The sequence below is a fragment of the Marmota flaviventris genome, chromosome 4, assembly GCF_047511675.1.
Source record: "Marmota flaviventris isolate mMarFla1 chromosome 4, mMarFla1.hap1, whole genome shotgun sequence".
Classification (NCBI taxonomy): domain Eukaryota; kingdom Metazoa; phylum Chordata; class Mammalia; order Rodentia; family Sciuridae; genus Marmota; species Marmota flaviventris.
This window is the reverse complement of record NC_092501.1, coordinates 37,101,781-37,114,416: the sequence shown is the minus strand read 5'-3', so window position 1 is coordinate 37,114,416 and position 12,636 is coordinate 37,101,781. Positions and strand designations below refer to the sequence as shown.

Below are 12,636 nucleotides of genomic sequence, written 5' to 3'. Positions count from 1 at the left end.
ATTTTGAAAGTTTGATTCCCAATGCAGCATTGCTCAAAGGTGGCTCTTTCTGCAATTCATGGGATCATGAGGACTCTGATATCATAAGTGGATTAGTCCACAGATTCATCATTTGAATGAGAAATTAGGAGGTGGTAGAAACTGTAGGGTGTAGGGCCTAGTAGGAGGGAGTGGGTTTTGGATACATAACTTTGGGCACTCTATCTTGTGCTTCTCTCTCTCTCTCTCTCTCTCTCTCTCTCTCTCTCTCTCTCTCTCTCTCTCTCTCCCCGCCCCCTGCCCTACCCATGCACCAGTCAGTGCTTCCCATCTGCAATGTAGTGGGGTCTTCTCCTTCACTATGCCTTTCCACATGAAGAGGACACAATACATAGGAATGCAACCCTCTCAAAAATGCAGCACATTTAGGATAAGATTCTCCTATTCAGAGAATTACATAATTCTATGCCATATCTGAACAATCCCTGTTTCCAGATGGGCAAACAGGAAGCTGAGGGGAGGCATGACTTCTCCAAGTTCACACAGCCATTTTCACAGGTCCTGCTGCCATAGGCTCAGGGGACTGACTCTGCAGTAACTCCCATGTCCTTGCCCCCAAGGGTCCTCCAGGCTGAGAGACAGGAATTCACTCCTCAGGACAATCTCTGTCACCAGTCTTCTCTCAACCAGTTTCTCAAAAGGAAACAAAGAAGGAATCTCCATCTCTGCTTAAGGTTTAGATTCTATGAGCAGGAACTTGCCAGTTTCACTTTCTACTTTCAGATTCCACTCTCCTATTGCAAGGAGACTTCTGCAGATTACATTATCTGTTGTTTATAAAGCCTTGTCCTGGGTTTCATTAGGAGAATACCTACAGACAGACCACCAGATCTCTGAAAAGCCCACTCCACTGAAGAAAACTGTAGAACTGCAACCTCATTCACAGCAACCATGAGGTGAGAAATTCTCTGCTTTTTTGCCCTCATGTCTAAAGATTTAGAAGCAAAATTAATCAATACTACCTCAACAGGTTGATTCTCAGGCCTCCTAAACTTTCTATTTGAGTATCTGTTCATAGACTAATGTGTGTGTGTGTGTGTGTGTATGTGTGTGTAACATGCAAGTGCATTATAGCCACAGCTAAGCTGTTGTATTCATGTAGGCATTTCATTTCTGAGAATGAAAATTGAACTTATGTAGGTACATTTATGCAATTCCTGGAGAAGCGTAGGACAGAGGAAATGAGTTTTGCAAGAAGAGAGAAAATTATCCCAGAATCAGAAATTCTTTTTCCTCACACTATTTCCCATCTAGGGAAAGGGGATTAGCTTGTCAGGTTAGAGACATCTCTTTCTCCTCACTCCTCATTTTGGTAAAAAAAGGACCCACACAGTAGTGTGAGGTTCAATGGAGCCTCCCAGATGTCTGGGGAGATACTGTGGGGATGGGGTGAGAAGCTCATGGCCTTCTTCTGGAGACTCCTCAGCTCACCTTCTGAGGGGCCAGCTCTGATGAAGCTCTGAGTAGATTGAAGGTGAGCAGATCACATTTCCTGGGGCTGCCCATCACCTGCAGGTCCTTGGCATCTACCTGTCCATGGGTCTTGGCTGGTGGTCTCTGCTTAGGAACATCCACATCTTCCTTATCAGAAAGGCCCAATGGGAATTTCTGTATGGTCCCAGCTGAATCTTGAATCAAGCAACTCCTGAGATCAGCAGATATAATTCTTTCAGTTAATATTGATTGACTTGCAAATGTCCCTTCTGGGCAAAACTTGTAAGAGGCAGAATTTCCAGAAACTACAAAACCACAGGTCAACCCTCTGCCAAATATTGACTTGGAACTGAAAATCTAAAATGAGAAAGAGTAATAATACCAAAGGATACAAGGTAGCTATCTAATTCTGAATAATTATTCAATGCTAATCTGTTTTCTAAAACTATTTTGTAAATTATTACATTGAATCCTTAAAAGAAAATTATGAGGCAATTATTTATCCTAATTTTACAGAGGTATTGTCTGACTTAGATAAGCTAGGATCACCCAGTCCATAAGAGGTGGAGCTGAGATACGAATAAGACAGTGTATTAAACTGTTAAGCCAATTTCTCTAAAAGAGTTACAGTGTGGTTTCCTGATATCATTTCAGATGTCATCCTAATCAGTTGTTCCGTTTTGATGGTTTAATGTGAATTTCAATATGTGCCACGACAAAATGTGTATAAAATAGCACTAGGATAAAATTTGCCATTTTAAATTTTCAAAGTCTAAATTTACTGGTATTTATCATCTTCCTTGTTTTTCTCCCCAACCACTGGTTGAGCTTCAGTGTCTCTGAAGCTCCCCAATTCCTGTTCTCCCTGCAAGGAGTCTTGCTGTCTTTTCTCTAGGATCTGTTAGTGAGAACTTGCTTCTGTTATTTCCCCTGTGTCTTGGAGTGGCTGTCTCTGTGTCTCTCCTGATGGACATGTCTGCAGTAGAGAGTGGTTACTTTGTTGTGAAGAAGGTAGAGAAGGTTCAACAGAAGCCACTGGATGGTTTTCCAGTATAAAGCGGTTTGCTGTAAGGGGACAGGGAACACCTGGTCATGGGTCAGACACACAGGTATTGGGCTATACACCAGGATGAAGAAGTAGCCACTGAAGGCACACTGCAGATATCCAGGAACAGATACCATGAAGTTACATCAGAGTAGGACAAGAGTTTACAATCACACTCAGGAGAAATCTCAAAACCAAAGAAGAAGAAGAAGAAAAAATTTGAACACTACAATGTCCTTTTGTCCTGTGTTCCTTCATCTGCCATAAATTAGCTTTTTTGGAGTGGGCAGCACTGAACATTGAACCCAGGACCTCTCTCAGGTGAGGCAAGCCCTCTACCATAGAGCTACATTCCTAGCCCTTTTTCACATTGTATTGTCATAAGGGCTCTCACTAAGTTGCCCAGGGTAGCCTCAGACTTGCAGTCCCCTTGCCTCAGCCTCCTGATAAGCTAGATTACAGGCACACACACCTATACTTGGGGACCATCATGATTTAAAGGCTCTTCCCTATTGTAACATGTATCAGCCTTTGTTGCTTTCCATGGCTGAATAATATCCAGTTGTGTGTATCCATTTATCAATTCATGAACATTTGTGTAGTTGTCACCTTTGGCTATAGTCAGTGCTGCAATAAACATCCATGCACAAGTGTTGCTTTCAAACCTGTTTGCAATTGTTTTGAGCATCAACGTATGCTAAAGATACATTCATTTCAGATAATGATTGCAAATATCTTCTATCATTCTGGGAGCTCTTTTCTCAGTCTGTTGATAGTGGCCTTTGATGCACAAATTTCTTCATTTTGGTCAAGTCCAACTCATCGCTTTTTCTGTTGTTTCCTGTGGTTTGGTTGTCACAGCCAAGAAAGCATTGCCAAATGCAATGTCAAGAAGCTTTTCCCTTATATTTTCCTCTGCAAGTTTTATTGTTTTAGTCTCACATTTAGGTTTTTAATTCATTTTGAGTCATTTGGTATACTAAATAAGGTAGAGGTCCAACTCATTGTTGTACAAATGGTGTTCAAGTTTTTCCACAACATTAGTTGTAACGACTGTCCTTTATCCCAGTGAGTGGACTTGACATGCTTGTCAAAGTTGCTTCATCAATGTTCTGAACTGAATCCCCAAATCACAAGTTCAAATCTAGAAATATTAGCTTTAATGTGACAGTCTCTTAGATAGAGTCTAGAAGGAGGTAGCTAAGATTAAGGGGAAACATAGGATGAGGCCTTACTTCTGTAGAGCCAATGTCATTATAAGAAGGTAAAGAGATACTTAAGTTGTCTGCATCCATGGGCCAGGGAGGGATGGCCAAGTGAAGTACAAACAAAGTGGCCACTGGGCTGGGGTTTTGGCTCAGTGGTAGAGCGCTTGCCTAGCACGTGTGAGAGTTCAATTTTCAGTACCACATATGAGTAAATAAAATAAAGGTATTGTGTCTACCTACAACTAAAAAATATTTAAAAAATAAATAATTCAAGTGGCCATCTCTAAGTCAGTGGCCTTCTATAAACAGCTCTTGCTAGGTACCATAGGCATACACTTTTACTTGCAATTCTAGCATCGAGAACCCTGGCAAGAGTTCTACCACCACATGCTTTGTTATTATGGCAGCCTGGGCTGACTAATGTAACTCTACAGACAAGAGTTTATTTCCAGGGTCTCTCTTTTCTTGGTCTATGTGTTTCTACTGTCTTTCATATGGTCATTATGCCACACCATAATGTTTGGATTTCTATAGCTTTGTATTCACCTCTGAAATCAGGAAGTGTGAGAGGTCCAGCTTTGTTCTTTGATCTCAAGATTATTTTGGCTATCTCAGTGCCTTTGTGTAATGCTTAATCTGCATTGCCAACTTGATTGTGTTAAGATTATAGGTGTGTCTATCAGGGTGTGTCTATGAATGATTGGCATATAGGATAGCCTACTCAAATGGAAAACCTCCCTAAGTTTGGGTAAAGCCAACCAATAGGATGATGGCTTAAATGGAATAAAATTTGGACGAAGAAAGAGGCAGCAGCAGATGCAAGCTGGATTCTTCCTGAAAGTCTTCTTGATTGCTGCTACCATATCTGAGGATATCAGACTCTCTCTTCTTTACTTTTCTAAAACAGACTCTGACAATGATTCTCCAGAAGACTTAGGGCTCAGACTAGAGTAGCACCATTGATCCCTCTTGTTCTGAGGCTTCAGCCTCTTTGACTGCACAGCTACTGGTTTTCCCAGCTCTCCAGCCTACAGATGGCCATTGTGGACTATTCAGCTTCTGGTTGCATAAGCCAACCTAATAAGTCCCCTTTTTATAATTATACTTCCTGTTGATTCTGTTCCTGAGAACAGAACTGTTCCAAAGAACATTCTGTTCCAGAGAACCCTGACTTATAATATACTGAGACACCATATGAATTTTAGGATGAAATTTTCTACTCCTGAAAGAAACTTTCAGTGGAACTTTGGTAGGGATTGCCCTGAATCTGTAGCTCACTTTGGGCAGTACTGACAACTTAGCAATATTAAGCTTCTGGCCTATGAACTTGGGATGTCTTTCACTTTTCCGTGTGTCTTCTGTCTTTCAAAAATAGCTTGCAGTGCTCAGTGTAGTCTCCTTTTCCTCCTTGATTGAGTTTATTCTTAAGCACTTCATTCTTCTCCTTGCTATTGTGAATAGGATTGTTTTTTTTCACTTCTTTTGAATTGTTCATTGTGTTTAGAAACACAACTGAGTTTTGCATACTGATTTTGCATTCTGCTACTGTGCTTCATTTGTCTAGTAGTTGTAACAGTTCTTGTGTGGCCTCTTGAAACTCTTGTACATATAATTTATGCTAATTGGAAAAGGTAAAAGCCAGAATACTTACCTTGTTCCAGATGCTAGGAAAAAAGATTTCATTGTTAATTTTTTGAAAATTGATTTTATTTTGTTAAATACATGACAGTGGAATGCATTACAATTCTTATTACACATATAGAGCACAATTTTTCATATCTTTGTATATAAAGTATGTTCATGCCAATTCATATCTTTATACATGTACTTTGTATTTTTTGCATTACAATTATTATTACACATATGTACCACAATTTTTTATATCTCTGTATATTACGTATGTTGACAATCAATTTGTGTCTTCATACATGTATTTTGGATAATGATGTCCATCACATTCTACCTTCCTTGCTAATCCCTTATCTTCTCCCTTTCCCTCCCACCCCTCTTTCTGAGAAATCATCTCTTCTTCCCATACTCCCCCTCTATTCTAGAATTCCTCCCATGCCCCCCCTCCCTACTTCACTATGAGTCAGCCTCCTTATAGCAGAGGAAAAAAATGGCATTTGTTTTTTTGGGGATTAGCTAACTTCACTTAGCATTATTTTCTCCAATGCCATCCATTTTCCTGCAAATGCCATGATTTTATTCTCTTTTATTGTTGAGTAAAATTCTATTGTGTATATATGCCACATTTTTTTTTATCCATTCATCCACTGAAGGGCACCTAGGTGTGCTCCACGGTTTAGCTATTGTGAATTGGGCTGCTATAAACATTGATGTGGCTCTGTCCCTGTAGTATGCTGTTTTTAAGTCCTTTGGGTATATTCCGAGGAGAGGGATAGCTGGGTCAAATGGTGGTTCCATTCCAGGATTTCTAAGGAATCTCCATTACTGCTTTCCATATTCGCTGCACCAATTTGCAGTCCCACCAGCAATGTATGAGTGTGCCTTTTTCTCCACCTCCTCACAAAAATTTATTGTTGTTTGTCTTCATAATAGCTGCCATTCTGACTGGAGTGAGATGATATCTTTCATTATTTCTTCATTGAGGTTGATACTAGCTGTGGACTTTTCATATACAACCTTTATTGGGTTAGGACATTTCCTTCTGTTATCCTGACAGGGAGATAAATGTTGTTGATGGGTTTTCTGCAAACTGACTCTTTTTTTCTGTGACTCTGCTAATGATCATTTATGCTTATGGTTTTTATGTGTTGAACCACCCTGTTGTATAACATTCTCCACTTACCTGACATTCTTTACATTATAAATTAACAGTTGTAAAGAGCAAAATTTTAGTTACCCAGGGCAATGAATTTCTGAGGAATGTAGCAGAGGCGTCCACTGGTAGGACTGTAAGGGGTACATGAGGTGATGATGTACTGGATCTTCATCTGCATCAGTGTGGTGCTCTCAGAGGTTTATTTTGTGAAAGAATGGTAGAGCTGTACACATGTTGTGGTAACCAAAGCAATTAGCTTGTGTTTATACTGTACTAGAGCTGAAAAAGTTATAATTACTGGAGAAATTGGGTATAAGATACACTGGATCTCATCACAACAACCTTTCATTTTATATTTATTTCAAAGTAAAAAAGTTAAGGGGAAAAAAAGCCAGGCTCACAGTTTCTTTTCTGTAATTCCAAGCTATCAGGAGGCTATGCCAAGAGGAACCCAGTCTGTGCATTTTAGTAAGACCTTCTATCAAAATAAAATACAAAGGGCTAGGGATGTAGTTTAGTGGTAGAACTATTGCCTAGAATGTATGAGGCCTTGTGTTCATTTTTCAGGGGGGAGGAAAAGCCTTTGTCTCATATTATTCTCAGTTCAATGGTCTTCATTGGTTGTATTTACACACTCTATAGTCCCGAAATCAATAATGTTCACTAAAGTTATGCATTTCTAATCAGTGTCTCTTATTTTTTACTAATAGTTAAATAAAACCCTTTTACACAGCATGTGATATGGAGTGTGCTTTCCATAAGTCGGGAAAAAAGTTAAAAGTTCCCAAAGGTCAGGTTGTCAAGTGCCATTGTTATCATAATGTTACAAATGTGATTCTAAAAAATGGAACGGTGACTTGCTTAGAATGTGCTGGAACAATGCTATGAAGCCAAGCAAACTACAATCACTATTCATGCATGACTTAAAGATCTAAATACATTGATGTGGCTGTACCACTCTAATATGCTGATTTTAAGTCCTTTGGGTATAAACGGAAGAGTGGGATAGCTGGGTCAAATGGTGGTCCCATGCCACGTTTTCTGAGGAATCTCCACACTGCTTTCCATAAAGGTTGCAGCAATTTGCAGTCCCTCCAGCAATGTATGAGTGTGCCTTTTCCCCACATCCTCACCAACTTTTATATTTGCTTGTATTCTTGAAGATTGCCATTCTGACTGGGGTGAGATGAAATCTTAGAGTAGTTTTGATTTGCATTTCTCTAATTGCTAAGGATGTTAAACATCTTTTCATATATTTGTTGATCAATTGTACTTCTTCTGTGAAGTGTCTGTTCAGTTCCTTAGTCCATTTATTGATCGGGTTATTTGTTTTTTTGGTGTTAGAGTATTTGAGTTATTGATATATCCTGGAGATATATCAGAGGTGCACGTGGTAAAGATTTTCTCCCTTTCTGTTCGCTCTCTCTTCACATTATCATTTTTTTTTTTTTTTGCTGAGAAGAAGCATTTTAGTTTGAATCCCATCCCATCTATTGATTATGTTTTAACTTGTTCAAATTAGTTATACATGATAGAACAATGCATTTTGATTCATTCTACACAAATGGAGCACATCTTTTCATTTCTCTGGTTGTAGACAATGTAGAGTCACACCACATGTGCAGTCATACATGTACCTAGGGTAATGATGTTCATCTCATTCCACCATCGTTCCTGCACCCATGTCCCCTCCTCTTCCCTCTTTCCGCTTTGTGCAATCAATGTTCCCCCATTCTCCATCTGCCCCCCTTATGGATCAGTATCCACTTATCAGACAGCACATTCAGCCTTTGAGTTTTGGGGATTGGATTACTTTCCTTAGCATGATATTCTCCAACTCCTTCCATTTACCTGCAGATCCCATAATTTTATATTCTTTTAATGCTGAGTAATTTTCCATTGTATATATATACCACAGTTTCTTTATCCATTCATCTGTTGAAGGGTATCTAGGTTGGTTCCACAGTTTAACTATTGTGAATTGAGCTGCTATGAACAATGATATAGCTGTGTCACTGTAGTAGGCTGATTTTAAGTTCTTTGGCTATAGACTGAGGAGTGGGATAGCTGGATCAAATGGTGATTGCATTCCCAATTTTCTAAGGAATCTCCATACTGCTTTCCACAGTAGTTCTACCAATTTGCAGTGCCACCAGAGTGTATGAGTGTACCTTTATTTTCCCACATCTTTGCCAAAATTTATTATTGCTTGTATTCTTGATAATTGCCATTCTGACAGTGTAAGATGAAATTTTAGAGGAGTTTTGATTTGCCTTTCTGTAAATATTAAATGGGGTGGGAAAAATAAGGGGTAGGAAGGATAGTAGAATGAATCAGATATTATTACCCTATGTACACATATTAACTATAAGAGTGGCAGGATTCAGGTTGTACATCATGTACAACCAGAAGAATGACAAATTATATTCCATTATATATGATGTATCAAAGTGCATTCTACTGACATGTATAATTAATTTAAACATTTTTAAAATTATTTTTAAAATCTGAATACAGGTGAAACTTTCAGTTTGCACTAATATTGTAGTAGGTTTTCCACTGGGGTTTTCCTTATGGCTGTTCCTCACCTAACAGATAAAATCTACTTTTGTTTCACAGTGAGAATGCAGATTATCATGGGATCCAGGACAAGCTGTGGCAGTTGAGATGTCACTTCACGTGGGGGCTAGAAATTGAAGACAATGCAATACCGGATTTAGAAAGCAGGGTCATGGAAGAGATTGAGTTCCTAGACACCAGATACAATGTGGGGATTCACAACCTCCTGGCCTATGTGAAGCACCTGAAAGGCCAGGATGAGGAGGCCCTGCAGAGCTTGAGAGAAGCTGAAGACTTGGTCCAGAGGGAGCCTGCAGACCAGGTGGACGTGAGGAGCCTGGTGACCTGGGGCAACTGTGCCTGGGTGTATCACCACATGGGCAGATTGGCAGAAGCCCAGACTTACCTGGACAAGGTGGAGGACACTTGCAAGAAGTTTGCAAGTCCCTCCCGCTACAGGCTGGATTTTCCTGAGATGGAGTGTGAGGAAGGATGGGCCTTGGTGAAGTGTGGAGGGCAGTATTATGAGCGGGCCAAGGCCTGCTTTGAAAGGGCTCTGAGAGTGGAGCCTGAAAACCCTGAATTCAGCCTGGGGTTCGCCATCTCCTCCTTCCGTCTGGATTATGATGATGAAAACGTAATTTCTCTAGAGCCCCTGAGGAGAGCTGTCAGGTTAAACCCAGAAGATGCATATGTTAAGGTTCTCCTTGCCCTGAAGCTTCAGGATGTAGGACAGGAAAAAGAGGGAGAAGGCTACATTGAGGAAGCTCTGAACAGCACATCCTCCCAGCCCTATGTCTTTCAATATGCAAGCAAATTTTACCGAAAAAAGGGCTGTGTGGATAAAGCTATTGAGCTCCTTAAGACAGCTTTAGAGGCAAGACCCGACTCTGGCTACCTGCATCACCAGTTAGGGCTTTGCTACAGGGCAAAACTGTTTCAAGTAAAGAATGGGAGAAATATGAACCCTAGAAGGCAGGAAAGAGAAAATGTGCACAGATGGGTTCAATTGGCTATAAAAGAATTCCAAGAGACTCTAAGACTAAGGCCAAGATTTGAGATGGCTTATGTTTACATGGCTGAAATGTATGCAGAAAGAGGCCAGTGCAGAGAGGCAGAGAGAAATTTTCAGAAAGCATTATGCATGGATAACCTTGCTGACCACATACAGCAAGACATTCATTACCGCTATGGCCGTTTCCAACAATTTCACATGAGATCTGAAGACAAAGCAATCACCCATTATTTAAAAGGTCTAAAGATAGAAGAAATGTCCTTTGCCAGGAAAAAACTTATAAGTGCCTTAGAAAAACTGGCTAAAAGGCGTGTGAACCAGAATGTGAGTGTTGTGGAGAGTGTCAGCCTCCAGGGGCTCAGCCATGAATTAAAAGGGGAAATGAAGGAGGCCCTGCTGTGCTATGAGAGGGCTCTGAGGCTCACTGACCAGCTGAATCCTGTGTTTTGAGGAAGGGGCCCCACCCCCCATTTCATCTACTCACAACTAAATAGAACAACAAGCTTTTCTGCTTGCTGCCTCCCAAAATGTATAACTGACGAAATAAAAAAGTAGATTGGGCAGCACATGCCCTCTCCCTTGCCTGCCTGCTCCTGCCTTCTCCCTGCTGCCTTAGTGTCTAGGCCAGTCTGCCATGCGACCAGCGCGAGCTTCATAAAAGAAGTTTCCATGCACAAGAATTGGCTAGTGCGTTTTAATTAACGAAACAGACTCATTACCTTTAAACCCCAGCTCCGGGATGGCTTCTCCTAGCTCCTGCCTCAAGCTTCCTAATGTTCTGGTAAGTTTTACAGAATAGACTAGTGAGAGAGAGAGAGAGAGCACGCATGCCAGGGAGTGAGCTTTTATTGGGGAACAAAAAATTCAAGGGAAAATCCCATCCAATGAAGGTTAAGCGGGGCAGCATCCCAAGGTCAGGGCCAGCGATTGGGTCTTCAGGTCAGTGGCCAGGCACGCCTCTGCACGGACAAGCCTTCGTACATGGGAAAGGGTATGGGATGGCTTTAACACCACTGTGTCCAAGCGCCTCTCACCCAGCCAGGGAGGTAACTCAAATCACGTGCAAGGATGGCCTCAACAGGCCAGGAGCATCCATCCTCTCTCCTGGCATCCCTGCACTCATTGGCCCTGGATGAAAATCCTGTTTGACACCCAGCAGCTGCTTGACCCACCAGGATCCTTTTCCTAATGACTGTGCCTTGAAAATGAACTGCTTCCTCCTTCAGTGAGGCTCTTGTCCTAGACCAAAGAGAATTCAACAGAAAGTGTTTTTGTTTGTTTGTTTGTTTGTTTTTGTTTTTGTTTTAATGTGGCCAGATACCTTGAGGCACTTCAAAATCCAAGAGCAAGACAACTTTTCCTCCTCTAAAAACATTCATGTCAGGTCTTTTGGTTACAGCAATAAAAAGCTGATGAAAATGCATCGCTGGAAATTTGTTCAAGCTAACAAGACTTTTGATGTTTTAGGGAAATAAAAAGAAGAAGAAAAACAAATCTTGTGTGAAACGTGCAAGTTGAAAATGACATAAAGAGATTTCTATAGTTTTTAGGTGGTGTGTGATATACGCTTTGTTTTTCATCTGACCTGAAATGTTCATTAAAATTTGCCAAAAGTACAAACTCTTCCAGTGTGTTTTGTTGGCCACATGACATAAGGACACATGTGAAAGAAAAGTGTGTAAAGGAAGGGGAGAAGGGATAAGGCAGAGTTATAGATGTGGTGGATACAATCAAAGTTTGTTAGATATGTGTATGAAAATGTCACAGGGGAACCCATTACTTTGTACAATTAATATGCTCTAATAAATATAATGGAATGTTTTTATTAAAAGTTTTGGAATGAAATGGAGAACTGTGGAACCAACGCACACATCCCTGGGAGTCCGAAGCAAGGGAAGTGAAAATGGGTGTGCATGTGGCTTAGTATCAACATCATGGCTCTTTGCACAACAGACATTGAAAGGTTGGCAGCATCAGCACTCTCCACGGGTGGAGTTTTGGATAACCTTGCTGACCACATACAGCATATATATAGTTATCCATGCATATATATAGTTTTATTCAACTATAAATATTCAGCAAAATGTTCTAAGATCACCAATTCTTTGAGTGTGGTTAGAAACTTCACAAAATATGTATATTCCCTGTTTGTGTGCAAACAGAAAATTGTAGAATCCACTCATACACTACTATAAGGCCTGAAGCAAAGACATTCATGCCAATACCTACACTACCAAAGTCTTTAGAAAAGACAGGGGAGGTAATCAGTTTTAGAAGCCATAAAATTGGAAGGCTGACATGTCACCTGAATTCCTGAGTTATGAAACTGGCCAGTAGCACATAAACACACACATTCACATCACATATAACTAGATACATGAGAGCACCTTTTAAAATTCTCTCAATTATCTCTTCTTGAAAATATACATGATAAAATGTTTGGATAAAAGAGCAAATACTAATATCCAAGAAACAAAGCAGAGTGAGATAAATGACCCAAAATATGCCTGGATAGAGAGAAACCCATGTGGAGAGGCAGGGTTCCCAAGGA

General features: G+C 40.4%; 1 protein-coding gene across 1 annotated transcript; it reads left to right on the top strand.

Moving 5' to 3' along the window:
• Positions 1 to 646: 646 nt before the first annotated feature.
• Positions 647 to 11,705, top strand: LOC139705419 (interferon-induced protein with tetratricopeptide repeats 1B-like). Its single transcript, XM_071611107.1, has 2 exons — positions 647 to 935; positions 9,131 to 11,705. The coding sequence occupies exons 1-2, from the start codon at positions 931 to 933 to the stop codon at positions 10,533 to 10,535; spliced, it is 1,410 nt and encodes a 469-aa protein (XP_071467208.1). The 5' UTR covers positions 647 to 930; the 3' UTR covers positions 10,536 to 11,705.
• Positions 11,706 to 12,636: the final 931 nt, after the last annotated feature.